The sequence below is a fragment of the Lissotriton vulgaris genome, chromosome 3_1 (genome assembly GCF_964263255.1).
Source record: "Lissotriton vulgaris chromosome 3_1, aLisVul1.2, whole genome shotgun sequence".
NCBI lineage: Eukaryota > Metazoa > Chordata > Amphibia > Caudata > Salamandridae > Lissotriton > Lissotriton vulgaris.
The window spans coordinates 1,107,217,716-1,107,238,360 of NC_141689.1; the positions used below are offsets into that span (position 1 = coordinate 1,107,217,716).

The 20,645-nt window shown below is 44.1% G+C and overlaps 1 protein-coding gene across 2 annotated transcripts in view; it reads left to right on the forward strand.

Annotated features, from left to right (window-relative positions):
• SLC9B2 (solute carrier family 9 member B2) overlaps positions 1 to 20,645 on the forward strand; it is a 368,958-nt gene that overhangs the window by 184,797 nt on the left and 163,516 nt on the right. For both annotated transcript variants that reach the window (XM_086961576.1, XM_086961577.1), the window contains exon 6: positions 8,567 to 8,694. In XM_086961576.1, the coding sequence (XP_086817702.1) occupies positions 8,567 to 8,694 (128 nt within the window). The remainder of the gene's footprint in view (positions 1 to 8,566; positions 8,695 to 20,645) is intronic.

The window sequence follows — 20,645 nt, forward strand, 5'->3', positions numbered from 1 at the left end:
TCCTTTCAAACTCCAAGTGAAGTTGGCCAACTTTTTTCGTAAACTACGTTTACATTACTTCTTCAAAGATAAAAAAAACCAATGACACAGATAAAAAAGAAAAAAACAATGGACTTAGGCTTAAGTCGAGTTTCTTACCTCCGATCCACTCTATACCTCCTCAAGTAGCCACTTTTGAGAAGGCCGTTAAAGAAGATATACAGAAATTGTGGCAAGCACCAACCAATGCTTTAAAAAATGTGTCCAATCAAGAAGAACGAGCCTTACAATCTCTAGCACAAGATCCCCTTATGACTATAAAACCCGCGGATAAGGGTGGATCAATCGTAGTGCAGGATACTTCCCTCTACCGGGAAGAATGTCTTCGTCAATTGAGCAATACTAACTCATATGTTCCCTTGAGTGTTGACCCCACTGAAAGACTCAGAAATGAGATTAAGATCTTAGTAGAAGAAGCACTCAGCGAGGGTTGGATTACGGCACATGAGGCACAGTTTTTGCAAACCAATAGTCCAACTATGCCTTATTTTTATACTTTGCCGAAAGTGCACAAGACTCAAAGGCCACCACCAGGGAGACCGATAAAATCGGGTCAGGGCTCTCTTTTAGAGCCCCTTTCTGCTTTCGTGGACTTTTTTCTAAGACCGTTAGTGCAGACTATGCCAACCTATTTGAAGGACACTAAGGACATTTTACGAGTGATTCCTGACATTGAATTCAACGTAGAGACTGATCTACTGGTCTCGCTAGATGTATAGTCTCTCTACACTTCCATCCCTCAAGATGAGACTCTTGAGACAATCACGCGTATTCTTGTAGAGGAGAACCTGGATTCAATAACACTGGTTCCCTTTATCATGGCCCTAGCCAAGATCGCCATGAAAGAGAACTTCTTCAAATACGAAAAGACCATATATCTACAGGTGTCGGGAACTAGTATGGGGAGCATTTTTACTCCCAGCTTGGCGAACCTGTACGTCCACGCATTCGAGCAGGAATGCGTTCTGACTCCAAATAATCCCTTCAGGCCACACATCCACTGGTGGAAACGATATATAGATGACATACTCGTCATTTGGCGAGGGGAAGACCAGTCCATCATATCGTTCCACCAGTGGCTGAACACTCAAAATCGTTTTTTGAGATTCACATTGGAGAAAAGCAAAGAAAGGATTTCCTTCCTTGATCTGTCGATGTTTGTGACATCCACCTGTCTTGAAACAGAACTTTATAAGAAGCCCTTAGCCAGAAACTCGCTGCTCCTTTATGAGAGCCAACATCCTAAATCCCTTAGGGATAATTTGCCCTATGGGCAATTTCTACGAGTTCGGCGAAATTGTTCAACATCCACCACTTTTCAAAAGCATGCTGAAGGCCTGTCAAGACAACTCCAAGCGCGACATTACACAAAAAAACTGATCACACACTCATGGAAAAGAGCGGCCAATAATCATCGAGACGCACTGTTAGAGGTCCCTGTCGAGAAACCACCCCTGGACCGTTTAACTCTAGTGACGACTTACAATACTGAGTCAAACCAAATCCAACGCATTGTGAGAAATAATTGGAAAATCCTCAATTTTGGCAATGAGAAAATAGAATTTCCTCTATTTGCCTTCAAAAGGTCTACCAATCTGAGGGACCGGCTGATACATACCCGTCCCAGAGATCCTCCCGGAAGAACAGTAGGCACACTTTGGAATACTGCAGCAGTTACAGGACACCATCCCTGTAGGAACTGCTCAGTGTGCCCCCAAACTCTGAAAGTCACCCAAATTGAGATAGGTACAGATCGTCCTTGGATTCTCAAAAACTTTACAAATTGTAATAGTTCCCATCTAATCTACTTACTCACATGCCCCTGTCAAGAACGATATGTGGGTATGACCATGAGGAAGGTACGGACGAGAATGTTGGAGCACAAAAGTGCTTTTCGTTGCAAAAAGAGCATTTCCAGATTGACTAAACATTGGATAGAGCTAAACCACAATGAAACTGACTTCTCCTGGACAGTCCTGGAGAAGCCATTTATACCGTCACACATTGGAGACACAGCCAGATACTTGTTCATAAAAGAACAAAAATGGATATTTCGATTATCCACAGACTCCTGGGGTTTGAATGATGAAATTCCGTGGACTATATTATGACTTAAGACAGTACATCATTGTTGTCGCTCTTACAGCAGTACATTTTCAGTCACATCTATGGGCGTATGAATACAACATCAGACCACCTTTCTTCCATGAATGAGATACCTTGATCTATAGAAGTGTAGATAAATAACAATCATTTCCTTCCGTACACATTTTTCAGAGTATTATGAAGGGTAGCTCTCACCTCACTGTGCTCAGGATTTATAATACCCCGTGAGGTGCGTTCCTTTTCCCTTTCAATTGACATCACAACAATCTCTGATTTCTGTTTGGTACTGAAATCACTGACCACCTTTGTTCCATGATTGAGAAATCTTGATCTATACAAGTGCAGATAAATAACAATCATTTCCTTCTGTACACATTTCTCACCTCACTGTGCTCAGGATTTATATTACCTCGTGAGGTGCGTTCCTTTTCCCTTTCAATTGACATCACAACAATCTCTGATTTCTGATTGTTGCTGAAATCATAACATATCTTATTATAGGTCAAGTATTCATATTTCCACTGTTACTTACATAGTCTGGTACTGGACTCCTTTTTATCTGGATACATTACTTGTGTTCTGTTCTTCCAGTATACCTTTGCTATATCACATATTGTAATATATTCTCAATCAATAGTTATAACCATGTATCTATTTTGCACTTTTTGGCTCTATTAATCCTTATATTTCGGGCCATGTTATCTTCGATCGATCAGTGTTAAAAATAATTAAGCAATGAATCTCTGGGTCTCGCGCGGACCCCACCTTGGACTACAACTCCCATCATTTCAGAGTCCTATGTCCTAGGGTCGCGCGCGCCATTGACTTGAACTACAATCTCCTTCTTTGGTAGTTCAGTCCTAATCTCGCGATAATACGCGTCTCGGTTTTTGGATACGCCACGTAAACCACAACAAACTTCCGAGTTCGGCCGCGAGAGATCATCAAAGCGACTTTCAACAACGTGAGTGTTTACCAATAAGTGATCACGAAACGGATAAGTTTTGGCGCGCTGCTAGCGATTATTTTGAACAGAGGCGTGTTCAGACAGCGCGATGTGATAGGTGCACACCAAGTAAGACGTACCTACAAGGGTAGCCTCACCCCTCCTCCTCGTTGTCTCCCCAAACCTCAGACTTTGCTCGGGGCAACGACGGAGAGGTGAGTGTAACTTTTGACAATAGGGTTGTGTTAATTTGAGAGCCTATATTTACATCGCTGTAGATAACCAATTACCGAGCTTAGGAAGTTGAAGTACCTGTGGGTGAGCTCAGCTAACAACTGGCTGTCAGAATATTTAGCTTAGGATAAGATATTGATAGGGATTCCAAACAAGTAATTAAGCCCAGGCTTTTAGCTGGATCATGATTTGGACTTCCTTTTCTTGTCCCTAGAGCGTGGCCTTCCTTACTCTGAGTTTGGTCCATGTGAGGTGAGGTAATTTCCCCTGTCAAGATGGGTGAGTAAGGAACTATCATGCTCCTTTTTGAAACTGTATTATATTGTTTTATATCCGATGCACTTATACCATCTTGCACTTTTGTAGGTGATTTATACACCAGCTGACAAGGAGGAATAAGAAAATATATCCTTTAAAGTTGTCACTGTTATTTCTTTTTCTTTTTCTTTATGAGTGTGAATTGCACTAGCAGTAGCAAAAGTCCATAAGAACAGAGGCCCTGATGAAAGCCAAGGGAGTATTTCCCCTGTATGGCAGAAACATGTTGGCCCCTAAGCAGTCATTTGTTTACACTGCGGTTTTGCGCTGTTCTGGTTTTTAAATAGAAAGAAACTCACAGCCATTAAAAAGTTTCCTTACTGTGAGTTTTCTACTCCTTTTTAACTTCATCTTTTCTTACACTTTCACCCTTTGCACTGCTCTTTGTTCCATTTGGTGATCCCACGCATGGTCAAACAAGCGATTGTGGGCTCGACCCCAGTCCTACCAGGCGGTCCTGGGAGTAGTCTTGCTGATCTGGAGACACACCAGCCCAGCCCTGTGGATGACCAGATGAGAAAAATCAGATCACCAACAAGATTTTGATGATAATCCATCTCTGGATCTTGGATCTCACCTACTTTTGCTGGTGGTTAAATGCGTTGGATTGTCAAACTTTATTTAAAGTCCATTCCGTTACCTAGTTATACATCTTGTAGACTCAATACAGTGTATGGTTCCTGAAACACATTTGTTTCTTATCAGACACCCAGGTTTTTGTGTATTTATATATTGTACATTAGGGGATAATAACCTGGGTAGGTCTATAAACTTCCCATAGACCCTCCAACCCCCATTTATGTTTTCTCTGAATATTTTGATGAAAGTTTGTGCAGTAGCGTGCCAATCCTAGGAAGGAACACAGTCTCCCCCACTTATAGCCTGTTTGACACAGGTGTATAACTTCTGGTGGTGGCTTGCACAAGTAAGACTGTGGGGTGAGTTGTGGTAGGAGTTTATTGGAGTTCGACATACGACGACAAATATTAAAGTAAAGTAAAGAAATAAATAAAACCACTTAACTTGCGCTCCCGCCGTATGGGGGGGGGCTTGGGGTGGGGTTTAAACGTGCCTCGTAGGTACTTCTCAGCACGAGGCCCCACCCCCTTCAAGTCCTCGCCCCCTCCTCACACTGACATTTTTCTGCAAGTTGGCAGCTATGCATAATTATACTTAAAGGTAAAAGAGACCAAACTTGACCTCCTAAAACCCTGTCTACTCCAGAAGCTGCACAAATGTGTGTCGTATTTTGCAAATGCTCTGGTAGAAATCCAGAATATTCAGGTCACTCACTAACTCACAGAATAAATAAATGTTTTGCCGATATGTAAACAATGCAGCCTCATAGCGAGCAGACCTCCCCGAGGCCAGCTATAGGCATCCTTTTACGTCCTGCTTAGCCTCCTGATTGCTGACCTATAGAATATGCATTAATCAGACTTTTGTAGAAACATTCAAACATTCCCAGTCTGCTACTGTCGGCAAATGTTAAAGACAGGCCTCTGGACCAATGAATGGCTTAACCATGGTATGGCTGTTGAGAGACAGAACACAATCCCCTTCAAAGTAGGGATGTGGCAGGTGCTGCAGCACCCCCAAAATACCCATGCCAGGGCTTTGAGTGGCATGAAAAAAGTGGGGGTCTGAAAAAGGGGTGAGACCTATGTTAATAAGGGTGCGGCTTAAACATATAAACTAAACTCCTGTGATTCTCATAGCGTGCAATCCAACCAGTATTTTTGGCTTCTCTCTGAGCTCTCTGTTATTCCATCCAAATATATAACACATCAACTGCTGTACACCTAAAACTAGCCAGGACTATTGGCTGTGTCAGTGGTTGTTGCCTGTTAAAGATAAATGAGTAACAACAATAATTTGGTTGCAAAGAATTAATTTTGAAAATGTTTCAATTCTGAAAGTGTGAAATTCTGAAATAAACATTGAGGCCGGTGAAAGGGGTAGGATCTGTGGAGTGTCTCAATCACTCTAGTTACTTTTACTCTATGTTTGACATGGAAGCTATTTTCTCTCAACATCTTGTCCATTTGCACATCTTCACCTAATCTCTTTCCTCTGCAGCACCCTCTTTTCACTCTCTCCTGAATATATTTCACTTCACCACTTACCAAACACACAGCGCACCAATTCTGCTGTAAACACTGTGATTTCTTTTACTTTCATCTTGTCAATATTTTGACAACGCTGTACCTCCTTCACACACATTTTCACAGAAACACAATTGCAACTGGAATACGTGGCCATTGCTCTCTACTCTCTGTAGAGAGGGCAAGGATTGGATGGATGATCATGAATTATAAACACCTTTTTTTTTGACCAACTGACAGACACTGTGAGAAACTTGCACTGCCTTCAGCCTCAAATCCAGAGCTCTCAATCGTGGCTCATTATAAACACCTGAAGGCGACTCCGTTCAAAATACGCACTATCCAAGAGCTACACAAAAGAATACAAGAAAACAACATCCTGTAAATAGCTAACAGTCTTAGGGGGGGTGCAAAATTAACCCCTTCCGTGCGGCGCACGTTCAGCGGATGTCGCATGCACTACCTCGGTAGTGCTGCGCACGTCCGCTGAACGTTCCGGCCCGCCCGTGCCATAGAACATTCCGCACCAGCGCGGAACGTTCGGCGCAGCGGAGTGGTTAAAAGTAATACATGTAAAATATAAACAGGAACTAAATTGCTGACATGGATTACTTTTTTACATTCTTTGATCAGATGATCGATCAGTGTTTTTGCATTACAGTTAAGGTCAGGAAGAGAGGGACCGATTTCAATGTTGTTTTTTAATTACTACCAGGTGAGACCCTGAGGGACCCAGCGCAATTAAAACTCTGACTATGCTGAAATTCAGAGGGTGACTGAGCAATGAGGAGACTTTAAAATGTTTGCATCTTGTCACATTTGCTGTGAAAATCTGAGATCAAATGTCAGTCGTGTCTTCTGACAAATTGTTGCTTATTCTTTTAATATGGACATTGCTTACTTTTTTCCTATAAAGATTGTCAGTTTTTCCAACATCCAACAACATTCAAATGCCTGTAAAATATCTGCACAAATATTTCAAAATATATCCGCAATTATGACACAAATGAAGCACTTTTTTGTAATTCTGAAGTGTGATAGAAACAAATATTATTATAAGATCAAAACAAACCAATACACTTTACTTGGTGATATGGCAATAGTAAATATTTACTGAAAACCAATGTACTCACATTATCTTTTGTGTGCTGTATAGTTTTATCAGCAACACTGCATGACAGTGCACATTCTGCAGCCATTTCAATGGAAAATGTACTGTGTAAATGGCTGTGTGCTACCTCGCCGTGCTTTAATAATATATTTGCAACCGTGTCCTCTGAAATGCATCACAGACTACCTACCACACCCTTACCACTCCTGCTGAAAGGATGTGACTCATTTGCTACACTTGTTCTGTATGTGACGCATAGATTTTTCACAATCCCTATGACTTCAGCGATGTGGCATTAAAGGCAGCAACCCCACTCTGAAAATTGTATCCGCACCACTGCCCTCGGTTACTTCGTCACCAAAAATGGATACAGCAGAATTCCAGTACACTTAGCTCAGAGGTAAAAAAAATGTACGTGTTTGAGCATGCAGGAGTCGGCCAAGTATGTGAGATTATGAGATTATGACTTCCAGAAAGGTAGTCATTTATAATTGCACCCTGACATCACTAAACACCTCTGGAACAATTCCAGAACATGACACACAGTGGTGCCATTTCCTAACATTGAGTGGTGAGTTACTGACCCACTTGGGTACATGGCAAGCAAAATAGTCTCATTTTTACTATCAAGTAATTCACTTTAGAAACAAAAAAATATTCTCGCTGCTGCGACTAGATGTTCACTAATGTTAGGATTCATTCTGTTTATTAGCAGTCCAGACATGTCGAACACAGAATGCCGCCTACAACCCATTCTGGGCTGGCCGCGTACATACAGTGATTTAGATCGAGGACACTGGTAACACAGAAAGCCGCCTAGAACCCAATAGGGCCGGCTGCGTTTATTCAACAGAATGGATTGCTGTCCACAATGAGAAATGAATAAAATAAAAAAACATCATGCAGAAAATTATTTTAAAAAAAACAAATATCCTCTGTTCACTAGTTTTCGAATATGAAGTTGATAACTTTGAACAAAGTCATTGCAAATTGAAAATGTGCAGTTAGCACATGGGAAAATAGAAGGAGGGTGGGAGCACACTGCCTCACATTCCGGGGCTCAATTTGCCCAATGTATCATAGTAGATGAAGTGCATGATAACACTTAAATAGTAGTCTTTCATTTTTCACCCTTTTGGTGCAGCTTGTTCTATGTAACTCTAGACAATTGTTTCTGGATTAATTCTTTCATCAGTAGAGAGCCGCAAGTTGTTGGGGGGGGGGGGGGGGGGGCTGGAAATGCTGCCAAAAGTCTTCTTTCTCGTGTCTCTGTACCACTCACTGAGCACTGGTGCATCAACACCAGCTCGTCAACTCAGGAGCTCAAGGGAGCCATTTCAGACAGAAGGAGGGTGAGAGCACACTACCTCACATCCCAGCACCCAATTTGCTTCAATGCATTATGGTGAATTGCAAATGTTCAATTAGCGCATAGGGAAGTACCTCCTGCTTGGAATCATTTTTTCCTGTAAAAATGCGAGCTTGCACTCTAAACGAGTTTAGCCCCGTAGCCCCTTTTGAGACAAAGGCCTTTCAAAGATTGACTAGTGTGTCCCAGAATTGAGAGAATCGACTACTTGTAAAAACACATTTCTAAGTTAATGATTGCGCAGTGTGTTCGAATAGACCTCGTTTTGAAATGCTGTTTTAAGAAACGTCTCTGCATGAATGCTAAAGTAATATTTCTTGATTTGTTGACATTTTCAGGCTCTAAAGAAGCTGAAGGCTGTCTGCTTAAGGCTGTCATTGGGTCCATGTGTCATCGAAGCTTGCACCTCTGCTGTTCTTGCCCACTTTCTCATGGGGCTGCCACTAACATGGTCGTTTATGCTCGGGTAAGGCTTCTGGGTTTCAAAAGAACTTTGATTCTCCTAACCATCCTAGCTGTGTATTTCTCTATCCATTTGATGTAATATGCGTACCTCTGCCTATCTAAGTCCACTGTTTACATGTCAACATTAGAAGACCAACCCTCCCGAAATTTCCATAGAGTTCAATGTGATGTTATACTACATTTCTTTATTATGATTGTATAATGCAACTTCTGTCATTGGTAAGGCATCTTTGTGTTTTTTGCTAATACAAATAAGTCTTACTCGTGATATTCCAGTGATGAAGGTGCAACCCCACAAGGTTTCAATCCACAAAATCACTATGTAAATTTAGGTTTGATATTTTTGTGCACCCACTTTTGACTTGGAGACTTGGCATAGTTGTCGTGTTCCTAAATATCGGCGGTCAGGATAGGAGGGAGACGTTTTTGAAAAACAGAATTAAGAGCAGGATGATTATTTTAATCCCAGCACTCTGCACATTCTAGACAAACACATGGTATCGAAATATCCAGGGATTTCCTTATCACCTCGATGTTATCAGTCAAATTTAGTTTTAGTTGGTTTTTATCCTCATTGCCTATCCCAACATCCAGGTATTTATATGTGTATCCAGTCCATTGTATACCCAGATCAACCACAGGAAGTAATGTTTCTTCACCCATTGGGAAAACCTGAGACTTACCCAGTTCATGCGTGACCTTTAGGTAATCCTCTGAAATGTACTGTCCAGGCCCCTGGCGCAGATGCTTAGTGAGCAAATCTGAGATCGTCCAGCCAATTCAGTGTCCCTGTTTTGGCTCTCAGGGTCGTAGGTTGGTGGAGAGTGGCTAAATATCTCATAGGAAGAAAAGAAGCGACATTGAACACTCCCATCCCGAGCAGCTTGGACATATAAGTTCATCTGCCTGTACAGACCCAAGCCAGGGCATCCTTATTCATCAGTTTCTTACACTGAGGCCAAATTAAAGTGTCATTGAAATAAGAACTCTCAACTGATGAAATTGAACTCCATTTTGACATCTTGACAGCCCATCACCAGTGTGCTAGTGTACCTTGTTTAGTCTCTGTAGATTCATGACTGTACTTCTGTTGGAAATAAATCTACATTGGGTCTGGTGGACCCGCTATGCTCTTAACTGGACAAGGCTAAAATGTTTGGCATTTCTATTCCACATACTTAAAGATCTACAGAAAGAGATAAATGGCTTTCCTGGACTTAGCTATACACATTTTAGTTGTTTGCCTTTTGGAACGTGATACTGTTGTCTTGCAAAAATTCTGCACAAACCAACAAAAACATTGGAGTGGGCAGCAAATCAGACGACGCAACAAAGAATTCAGACGGAATGAATGCATTTCTGAGTGTTAATCTAATACTAGTTGAGTTCTAGCTTTAGTTCATTCCTCCACTGGAGGCGGTGTCGTTCCACCTAGGTAATCTCTTATCTGCTTGTGTAGTGGTCAAGCAGCAGGGCTCCTGCATGTTTAAGTTAGTATAATATTTTTGGACGTCTAGTAATTTTATGCATGAGTAACTAGTCAGCTGTAGTAATGCCACCTCTCTAGGCAATAACCACCACAGGTTCAATGCCTTGTTTATTTATAAGCAACCATAGTTTTACCTGTCTTGTCATCTTCTTCATAGTGCCTGTTCTGTATGAAATGCATATTTTTTAGAATTATGTTTGTTTGTTTTTTTCCTTTACAATTCGACAATCAGCAAGTATTCAAATAGCATTTGTACAACCCTAATCAACTGGAAGGTCACACCAGGTTGGTAAAGAAAAAATAATATCTTTAAGTCAAAACAATGCAGATTCGTTGTGTCATGTACGTTCTGGCATGTACATGGTTTATATCCCCATTGAGATACATGTAGTAATTTTAAAAACCTGGCATGGATCCAGCCCTCCAGGACCGGTTTGGAGACCCCTGGTTTAGTGCAAGCCAGGCCCCTATGTGGCAGGGCTCCAACATTATGCACTTGGTATGTATCCCTTCTAAAACCATGTGCCAGTCCAGGTGTATCTACCCGATTCCTTCTGTCTTTTATCTCCCTGAACACACAAACCATTTTCCTGTCCCATTACCTGTTCACATGTTTCTTCAGGGCGGCATTTGGTCAGGTGGTGCAACAAGTCATTTATATACCTCCATGACTTTATTGTCTGTGCAGACCATACTAAGCCGATTTTTTTTTCCCATTCTTTCCCAGTCGTTTACATGCTCAATCCTTCGCCCAGTGATCAGCAGATCAGATCTGAAAAATGTATTGTTGTTCTTCTCTAGCCAAATAGTAATGTGAACTCTGCTGTTTTTCACCACAGTTGATGTTTGGTTTTAAACGCGGATATATCCCTCACACATGCACTTGGCAATAGTTCAGGCAGTAGACCTGTGTTTGTCAATTAACTTTTTGAGATTTCTGACCAGTATGTTTGTATATGAGGGTAATACTACATCATTTGAAAGAACACTGCCTGCTTTGCCTTCCAACATTAGTTCGTCTATGCAAGATCGATCTTATGTAGTATTGTGGGGGGGTGTATGTTCGACGCATATTGGTTTGTTAGATGAGATCTAGCATTACTCGTCAGTGTTTTGATGGTCCTTTGTGCCCTTATTTGTGTGTCCCTTGCCACAGTGCCTCCCTCATTTACTCCCTGTCAGCAAATATTCCTAGGTAGTTGTTCCAATAGTGCCCACTGTATAATCGTGGTTACTCTCTGGACATTGTCACATCTAGAGTGCTGTGAGCTTGTGTGAGGGTATTGGCACCATATGTTTCTAACGGCTACATACATTGTACTACAGTGCAAGATTGTTCCAGCCCTAATTGATACACTGTTTTGGCTTCCTCAAATGTTACAAATCTCTTGTTCAGAAATAGGGCCGCTCATAGTTTGCATCCTCCCCCACCCATTGTCATATCTCTTTCTTTTCCCACCTGTCTAAAGTGATGTTCATCCCACAGTGGTGCCCTTATAGCTTTTGGTATACATGTATTATAAATCCATATTCTCACACAGCACTCCTGACATTCTAACCTCGCTAAAAAAGAAATGTGGGACTTCTTCCCTTCCGGATGCAAATAGATATTTTCTGGGATTCTGTGCCATCTATTACCCCACAAAGAACTCCCAATCTGCCTCTTGCCCTTATGAGGTATGAATTGTAGTAAACTTTCCCACCTTCTCTTATGGCTTCGTATACTCTTTTTGACATTTTACAGAGGCCCTACACCCCAATCTCCTACACATGCTTGAATTTCCTATGCCTACATTCTTCCTTTATCTGTCTTTCCAATAAACACTTAAAATCTGCCTCACACTCTATAGTGTTCAGAAATTAGAGCTGGGTGAGAAAATCCCTCACGATGCTGAGCGGCCATGAAAATAAAGTCTCCAGCATCAACAAGAATACAACCTGTTCCGCTCTTCTATTTAGATTTATTAGACCAGTGGGGTCTTTAATCACTGTTTTAGATCTTTCAGGAATAGGGTTGTTCTGTTTGTCTGAGGGTCGGTAAGCGTTTGTGAACTGCTTTATTGTTTATGTTCAGCAGTCGAGGTGAAAAGGCTGTTTATTGTCGAACTCCCTCCACAGTATTCTTTTTGGCTTTGAGATAAAGTTCAGCATTCTGTGTTCTGGCATAAAACAGGCTTGCTCATTTTCTAAAATCCAGGTCAATGATGTGGAATAAGACAAGAGTGCTGTAGTCAGGGTTGCCAAAAGCAGGAAATGGATTGGAGGGTATCATCAGGCATTGTTTCCTTTGTCAGTTCATGAGAGACGTTCTTCCTGTAACTCCGGATGGGTTTTCTTACCCTGTATAAATTTAAACCAGACTGTCATTCGCTGAAATTTGAAAAGGAATTGGGCCATGACATGCTACTGCAGATATTTGGTTGCGGTCTTTCCCAATATCATAAACTGAAATGGAATGTCGGAGATGTATCTTTAATTTAAAAGCTTGGTGGTCCCAGGATAGGCTTTTGTAGAACGTCTTAATCTAAGACTTTTTTATGGGATTGTATGTGTCTAGTCTACACAGTTGAGTTGACAAAAGGTGAGGTCATTATGGGGACCCGGTGGTTCAAATTCGATTAATATTATCCCTTAATGGGGAAGATTCATTCTTATGATATGGACCGGAGATGAGATAGAATTGAAAGAGTTTTTTTAATACTTGAACTCAAGTACTTTTCACATGTCTTTTACACTTGAATTTAGCTATGAACTTATTGTATTCCTAGATGTGGAATTATATAGTAAGGGCAACCAAAAACACAGCAGAATGTAGAGAAAGAAAACATCATGTAATGCCTTACAACACGCTTAAGCTTCCAACCTAAGTTGGAAATAAATGCAATATCTTATGGGGAATAAACATTGTAATTGTAATAAAGAAAGGGAGTTTCTACAGACAATTAATGATATTGAACGTAGATTTCTGGTGAGGGGTTATGATAAGGATGTGATGAGATCAGCAAGCAGGAAAGAACAGAATTCGGATCACAGATATACTTTACTGCCTATAAAGTGGAATTCAGAACGACAAATAAGAACAGTGAGACTAGTTACGGATTATAACCCAGAAGCCAGCAATTTATGTAAGACCTTACAAAAATATTGACATCTACTTAGATAAGGTGCTGAAACCATTTATAACCAGATGTCTTAGCATTACATTTCACAAAGGAAGGACACTTAGGAATATAATTACTTCAAGTTATCCCACACCAATGGTACATAAGTCTTGGTTATTTAATGTAATGTTTTTTTTTAATGTGTAGATTGTAATGTATGTAGATGGGCAGATGATAAAAGGAAACAATTTTGTTATGGTGACTCATGAATTTGTGATACTACACATATGAACTGTGGTACACGCTATGTGGTATATGTAATATTATGTAAATGCTATAGGATGTACGTAGGGAACACTTTTAGGAAGCTAAGAGAAAGAATGGCTGCACACTTAAGAGTACTAAAACTGAATGATCCAAAATATCCAATTCCAGTTCATGCAATGGAGTGTTGAGCTCAGGATGAACACTTAGGTTTCAAATTTCATTGCATTGATCATTTTATGAATGATGTAAGGGAAGGAAATCGTACATTGAAACTAAGACGATGTGAGGCTGTATGGATCATGAGATTCAAAAATGTTGAAAGGGTTTGAACATGGACCATGAATTAAATACTTTCTGGGCCAATAAGTACATGGTCAACCCGTCAGCTGTACGGGTCCTCCCCCACCGCCCAACTGTCCCTTATTGGCCTCCATGATTGTGCCCCTTGCTGAAGCACTCCCTCTCCCCTTATTGGGGATGGTTTCAGCAGTATTGCCTCAGAGTCTCAGATTCCCGTCTGAGAGAGACCGCTGTGCTTTCAAAACAGGATGTATGATCCTTAAATCCCTGTACTGCAAAAGCCCCAAATTCATTGACCAACTCATCACAAAATATGTACCATCACGCAACCTACGTTGATCCCATCTCGGTCTACTCCAGACGCCCGTCTTTAAACTTAAGCATTCTGGCAGTCGTAGGTTCGCAACACTGGCTCCCTGTCTGTGAAACACCTTCCCTCTTGAGATTCGGACCTGTCAGAACCTTCTCTCATTTCGGAAAGCCTTGAAGACCTGGCTTTACAGACAAGCATACCAATAACTCTCCTTCTCACATTCATGACTACGTTACTGTTGATATCAGCGCCAAGAAACCAATCGGTGATAGTGCGCTCAATAAATGCCTTTTTAACATAACATAACATAACATAACATAACATAACAGGGGTCTCACACATAACGAAAAAAGGCCTTAATTGGCCTTCTTGAATGTGCCCCTTGCCAAAGCACTCCTTCTCCCCTTGTTGGGAAGGGATCCTAGCATTCCTGTCCTGGAGTCTCAGATACCCCTCTGAGAGAGTCCACAGTGTTAAGGGATTTTTCACTTAGCGGAGGTCTGGGATAGTTCCCATTATCTCTAGGGACCCAGCACCTTACACTGTGAAAGGCGCTCTCCTTGAAAACGTTAGGTGATCTCCTCTACGCTGATACTTTTTCCCTCAGAGGTACTTCGGTGACGAGCAACCTTAAGCTGATGACCAGTGGAGTTGCCCTACGCAGCTATTGAGGAGCTGGCTCTGGTCCCCCCTTGGCCGTCACCTACACATCCGATCGTCTGACACTGTTTCTTCTCTGGTCTCCCCGTGGTGTCCTACTGCCTCCCCCCTCTCCGCTGTCCTCCATCTCTCTTTATCTTCCTCTTCTATTTTGTCCCTCTCTTCCATGAATCTCTCTCCCCTGCAGGCCTTCCTTCCCCATACCTGAGCCATCCCTTTGTAACTCCTGTATTCCCAGTATCTACTTTCCTGAAACTGTTGTAACTATGTAACTATGTTTTGAATGCAATTGTACCTTCCCATGTAAAGCGCTCTGATACCTCTGGGTGTAGTCAGCGCTATATAAAAATGTTCAAATAAATAAATATGTAGCCATTCAGAAATTATATTGAGACACTTTTAAAACACACCTCAATCTACTGCCCATCTACTTAAGTTTGTAAACCCAGACTGTTGCATTTCTAATTGCCAATTCCTTGGATGGGTTTCACAGGATTATGGTGTTGTTTCAAGATGAATTCATATTGAGTATTAGTAATTAGTATACAGTGCTTTGGCATACTGAGCAATGGACTGGTGATTCATTGGGCACAGACTGGCCTTCCAATTATTACTTTTTAAATTATTTTTTATTAACCATAAAAATAAACATAACACTTGCTTCAGAATCATTGCAGCATACTTAACTTTTAGATCGACATACAGAAGTGCATTGAGGACATAGCACTTTAAAACCTCCCATTATCCCTCCCTTCCCCTAAATAAATGGGCCCCAACCGAAAATCACCTAGCACAGGGCACAGCAACATGTTCATTATGGTGTGGGTGGATCAGTTCTATAGGCCATCCAGGCCCCCCAGACGGCCTTCCAAGTATTATGGGAAGAGGAGAATACTAAAGAAAACATGATATGAAATGAAACGAAATGGCGGTAATTGTAAAGCGCAAACAATTACCCCCAAGGGTGTCGAGGCGCTGGGGGCCCTCTGGAAGATTAAGCAAGCTATTGCCCAGCGTCGTATTGTGCAGGGCTAACCTACCGCCGGGGATCGAACCATGAGCCCCGGTGCGCCCGAGTCAGCCGCCCTGGCCGCTGCGCCACACTTCTTCCTTGATTAATTGAATTGATATTGTAGAAAGTATTGGTAGTGATACTAGTTATTTGAGTGGTAATAAATGGCCACCACATGTTGCTGTAAGTAATAGTAGTTTGACATCAATAGTGGATTCTGATAAGCTGTATGGACCAATATGGCATTTGAAGATACTGTCATATTCAGACAGGAGACAAACACCTGTAGTTTTGCTGAATTACAAGTGATCTATACAGTAGGATGAGATTAATAATAAAATATATTTTGTATATTATAATTTTGAAGTTTGTAATTGTCAAATCTTGGAATCACTTGGGGCCAGATGTAGGTAGCCTAATACCGGCCGGTAACGGCCAAAATTACCGAATTTCGGCCGTTACCGACCAGTATTAGGCTTTTCAGATGTAGGAGGCCAAATTGAAGGATTCAGTAATTTACCGAAGTTCGAGGCATGTGGGCTGCTGAATTCATATCTGTGCATAGATCACCGCCTAGTGTTGGGTCCGGATGATTGCACATTGTTGTCCTGGAAGAGTCTTCGAAGTATCACGAGATAGGTGGCTCCTCCCCTGGACTACAGTGCGCATGGGCATCGACTCCATCCCCAGATTGTTTTTTTCCGCCATTGGGTTCGGATGTCTTTGGTTCCCTCCTGTCGGAATCGATAAAACTTAACTTTACTTCACTTAAGACCAAAAGGTCTTTAGGACTTGCGTCGGTATTGTCTCCGTTCGGCTTCGTAACTTCCTCGGCTCCGAACCGAAATTATTCTTCTGCGTGCTTTAGGCGCGGAAGGGCCTAGTCGACGCTCCAGACTCTTCATCCATCATGGAACGTAGTCCATTCAAACGATGTCCGGTGTGTGCCTCAAAGTACCCACATATCGATGTACACCCGGTGTGCAACAAGTGCTTGTCGCCGGACCACGACGAGGCCAAGTGTATGGCCTGTTCCAGGTTCCGGTCCAAGAAAACACTCAAGCTCCGTCGAGCTGCGCGCCTGGAGGCCCAGCAGTCTGCACCACCGCCTACGGACATTTTCGATGCTGGGGATGTCGAGGACGACGATATCCAGGACATCACGGAATCCAACCCCGCGTCGGAGGTCGAGGACGAATACGACGCAGAGACCGAGGATTTCGATGAAGTCGTCGAGGAGGTAGGGGACGACGACGGGGCCCTTGCCACCGTGGAGGATAGCTCGGACGAGGAGCTTCCTCAGACTGACTCCGGGGCTGTCCAAATTCATAAGGCCCAGGTCGAGGGATCGCCTTCGGGCCTTACCCAACACCTTGATGTACGTTCCACGGCTCCGCCTCCCGGCCCGGCCATGGACATTGATACCGATTCACTCCCGGTACCTCAGAAACCGAAAGTGAAACCTACGGTCTCGACCCCAGAGATATCGAAACCGAAAGTGCGTGTTGCGCTAGTCGGATCAAAGACTTCGGAGGCCTCGGCGCCGAAGAAATCTAAGATGGCCGAAGAGCCAAGTCAAAATGGCCGACCCGAAGGCTACTACATCGAGGCCGAAGGTTAAGGGGTCGGACGCAGCCGCATCGGCGCCGAAGACGATCGACGCCGGCAAGGGTCGACTCGATCACAAGAAAACGGTCGACGACCACAAGAAGTCTATTCCCGACCCAAAGAAGCGGTCGGACAACACGAAGTCCCTTTCTGCCTCGCTTCCACTCGACAAAACCAAAGGAGCTGCGCCGAGTGCGTCGACTCCTAAGGGCGCATCGTCGGTCTCCGCTCCGAAACCAGCCGATAAAGACTCCGTCGAACCGGCGCGTCCATCCGCCGCGTTCACTAAGAAGGTTACGGAGTCCCTACAGCGAATTAGGGACGGCGCCGCAGCACTCGAGCCGAAGGACACTGCCCCGCCCAAGCCTCTGGAGAAACCGGCGAAGGCGCCCACGCCAATCCTTTTCACCTTGCCGCCTAAGACGGCGCCGAAGGCTTTTGCTGCGAATCCGGGGGCCGGCGTGCCCGAGAAGGTGTCTTCGACGCCGAAACAGTCGTTGGTGGTCCTCGGCCCACGGCATCGGCCCCTTGCAGAGGAGGAGCGTCAGGAGCGTTTCATCGACGCCGACACGGGCAGACTTTCCCTCCTGAAGAGGAAAATCACCCCTGAGCCCCAATTGGAGTCGTACAGGATCCCACTCAAAAGAAAGATGGACTCTGCTGGTACTCCTGCCTTGATGGAGCCCATTTCACCACAGGCTCACGAACTCTCGCCCACTCATTCCAATGTCGACGCAGGTGAAGGTGACGACGAGGATGAGTACAGCTATCCCGTCTACACAGACCCAGAGGATGTAACTGAACCCTGGTCTGCTGGTGGCGATCCTGGGGACCCGCATTCTGGACAGGACCCTCAGCTTTTTTCAGCCAAAACTTCCCCCACTGAGGACTCTGCAGCTTTCAATGCCCTCATTGAGAGGGCAGCGGGCAATCACAACGTCGACCTGCATGCTGACCCGGTGGACGTCGACTTCCTATTTGACACCTTTTCAGTCTCTGAAAAAACTGTAAAAACTCTGCCAATGCTGAAGGTTGTTTTGAAGCACGCGGCTGAGGTGTTCAAAGAACCCACCCGGGCGAGGGTCATCAACCCGCGAATTGACAAAAAGTACAAGGCGGCGCCCACTGATCCAACTTATATTAAGGGACAGTCCCATCTGGACTCCCTAGTTGTCTCCAATGCCCGGAAAAGAGCCAACTCACAGACTACGGGTGATGCTCCTCCCCCAGACAAGGAATCAAAAGTCTTTGAGGCTTCGGGGAAGAGGGTGGCAGCGCAGGCGTCCAATATATGGCGCATATCCAACACGCAGACACTCCTGGCGCGTTATGACAGGGCACACTATGATACTCTAGAGATCCTTTTACAGCACTTACCCGATCAATATAAGGAAGCGGCTGAAATGTTGATACAAGAGGGGAAGCTTATCTCCAATGCTTCCATAAAGTGCGCTCTGGACGTGGCTGACACCGCCGCATGCGCAATTAACACTAGCGTTATGCTTCGTAGACATGCATGGCTGAGGATATCTGGGTTCAAGCCGGACATTCAAACTACCATCTTGAACCAGACGGTCAACCCAGATCACCTGTTTGGCCCTGAGGTTGATACCACCCTTGAGAAGATGAAGAAGGACACCGACACTGCAAAATCTATGGGTGCCTTGCAATCCCAGCAGTTTCGGAGTGGGTCCTTTCATCGCTCCAATACTAGAGGCACCTCAAGGGGTCAACTTTCGCAGTCAGCGCAATTCTACAAAAGCAACACCCAAACTTCTTATACCAACAAAGGTCGGGGTGGATACCGCGGCAACAACGCCAAGGGCAGAGGACGTGTCAACAACAGCTCCAGGTCCTCCACCGCCAACAAACAGTGACGCCTTGTCACTGCCCCCCGACCACGCAACACTGGTCGGGGGGAGACTCCAGCAGTTCCTGCCCATTTGGAAGTCCATCACCACGGACAGGTGGGTCAGAACACTTGTCCAATTTGGCTTTGTCTGGAGCTCACATCCACTCCACCCAACATACCCCCAAGACACCGTCCTATGTCCGGCGAGCACTTGCACTTATTGCAGCAGGAGGTCACAGTCATGCTGCAAAAAGGGGCAATAGAGCTCGTGCCCTTGCAGGAAAGAGGTGCGGGAGTTTACTCCCTGTACTTTCTTATTCCAAAGAAGGACGGATCCCTCAGGCCCCTCAACTTTTACATCCTATCAGAGCATTTCCACATGCTCACACTGCAGCAGGTTCTCCCACTGCTTCAACAGGGGGACTTCCTAGCAACTCTGGACCTGAAGGATGCGTACTTCCACATTCCACTACATCCTTCACACAGAAAATACCTCAGGTTCACCATCCAAAACCAGCACTACCAGTTCAAGGTTTTGCCTTTTGGGGTCACCACGGCATCTAGGGTTTTCACAAAGTGCCTAGCGACGGTGGCGGCGCATCTGAGACATCAAAACATCCACGTCTACCCCTATCTGGACGACTGGCTCATTCAGGCGAAGTCGGCCCAGCAGTGCGCCAACCACGTGTCCCACACCATTCACCTTCTGCACGATCTGGGGTTCTCACTGAATTTCCCAAAATCCCATCTCCAGCCCGCCCACATACGGCAGTATCTGGGTGCGACCATAAACACTCTGGCGGCCACAGCACAGCCGAATTCAGTGAGAGTCGACAGCATTCAATCGCTGATCCAAAAATTCAGACCTCAACACTCGTTTCCAGCAAGAGTGTTCATGCAGTTGATAGGCATGATGGCCTCCTGCATCTCCATTGTCCCGCACGCGAGACTACATATGCGTCCGCTTCAGGAGTGCTTGGCACGTCAGTGGACTCAGGCTCACAACCAGTTGAAAGACCTAGTGTTGGTGAGCGGTCGGGCATACAACTCTCTGCATTGGTGGAATCCACGAAACCTTTGCAAGGGCCGACCGTTTCAGGAGCCTGTGCCACAGATTATCCTGACAACGGCGCTTCTCTCCAGGGATGGGGAGCGCATGTACTCCAATACACTGTGCAGGGACTATGGACGCAGCAACAGGGGAAGATGCACATCAATGTTCTGGAACTGATGGCAATCTTCATGGCACTGAAGGCCTTCAAAGTACATCTATGCAACAAGGTCGTGTTGATTCGGACGGACAACATAACGGCGATGTATTACATTCAAAAGCAGGGAGGCACACACTCT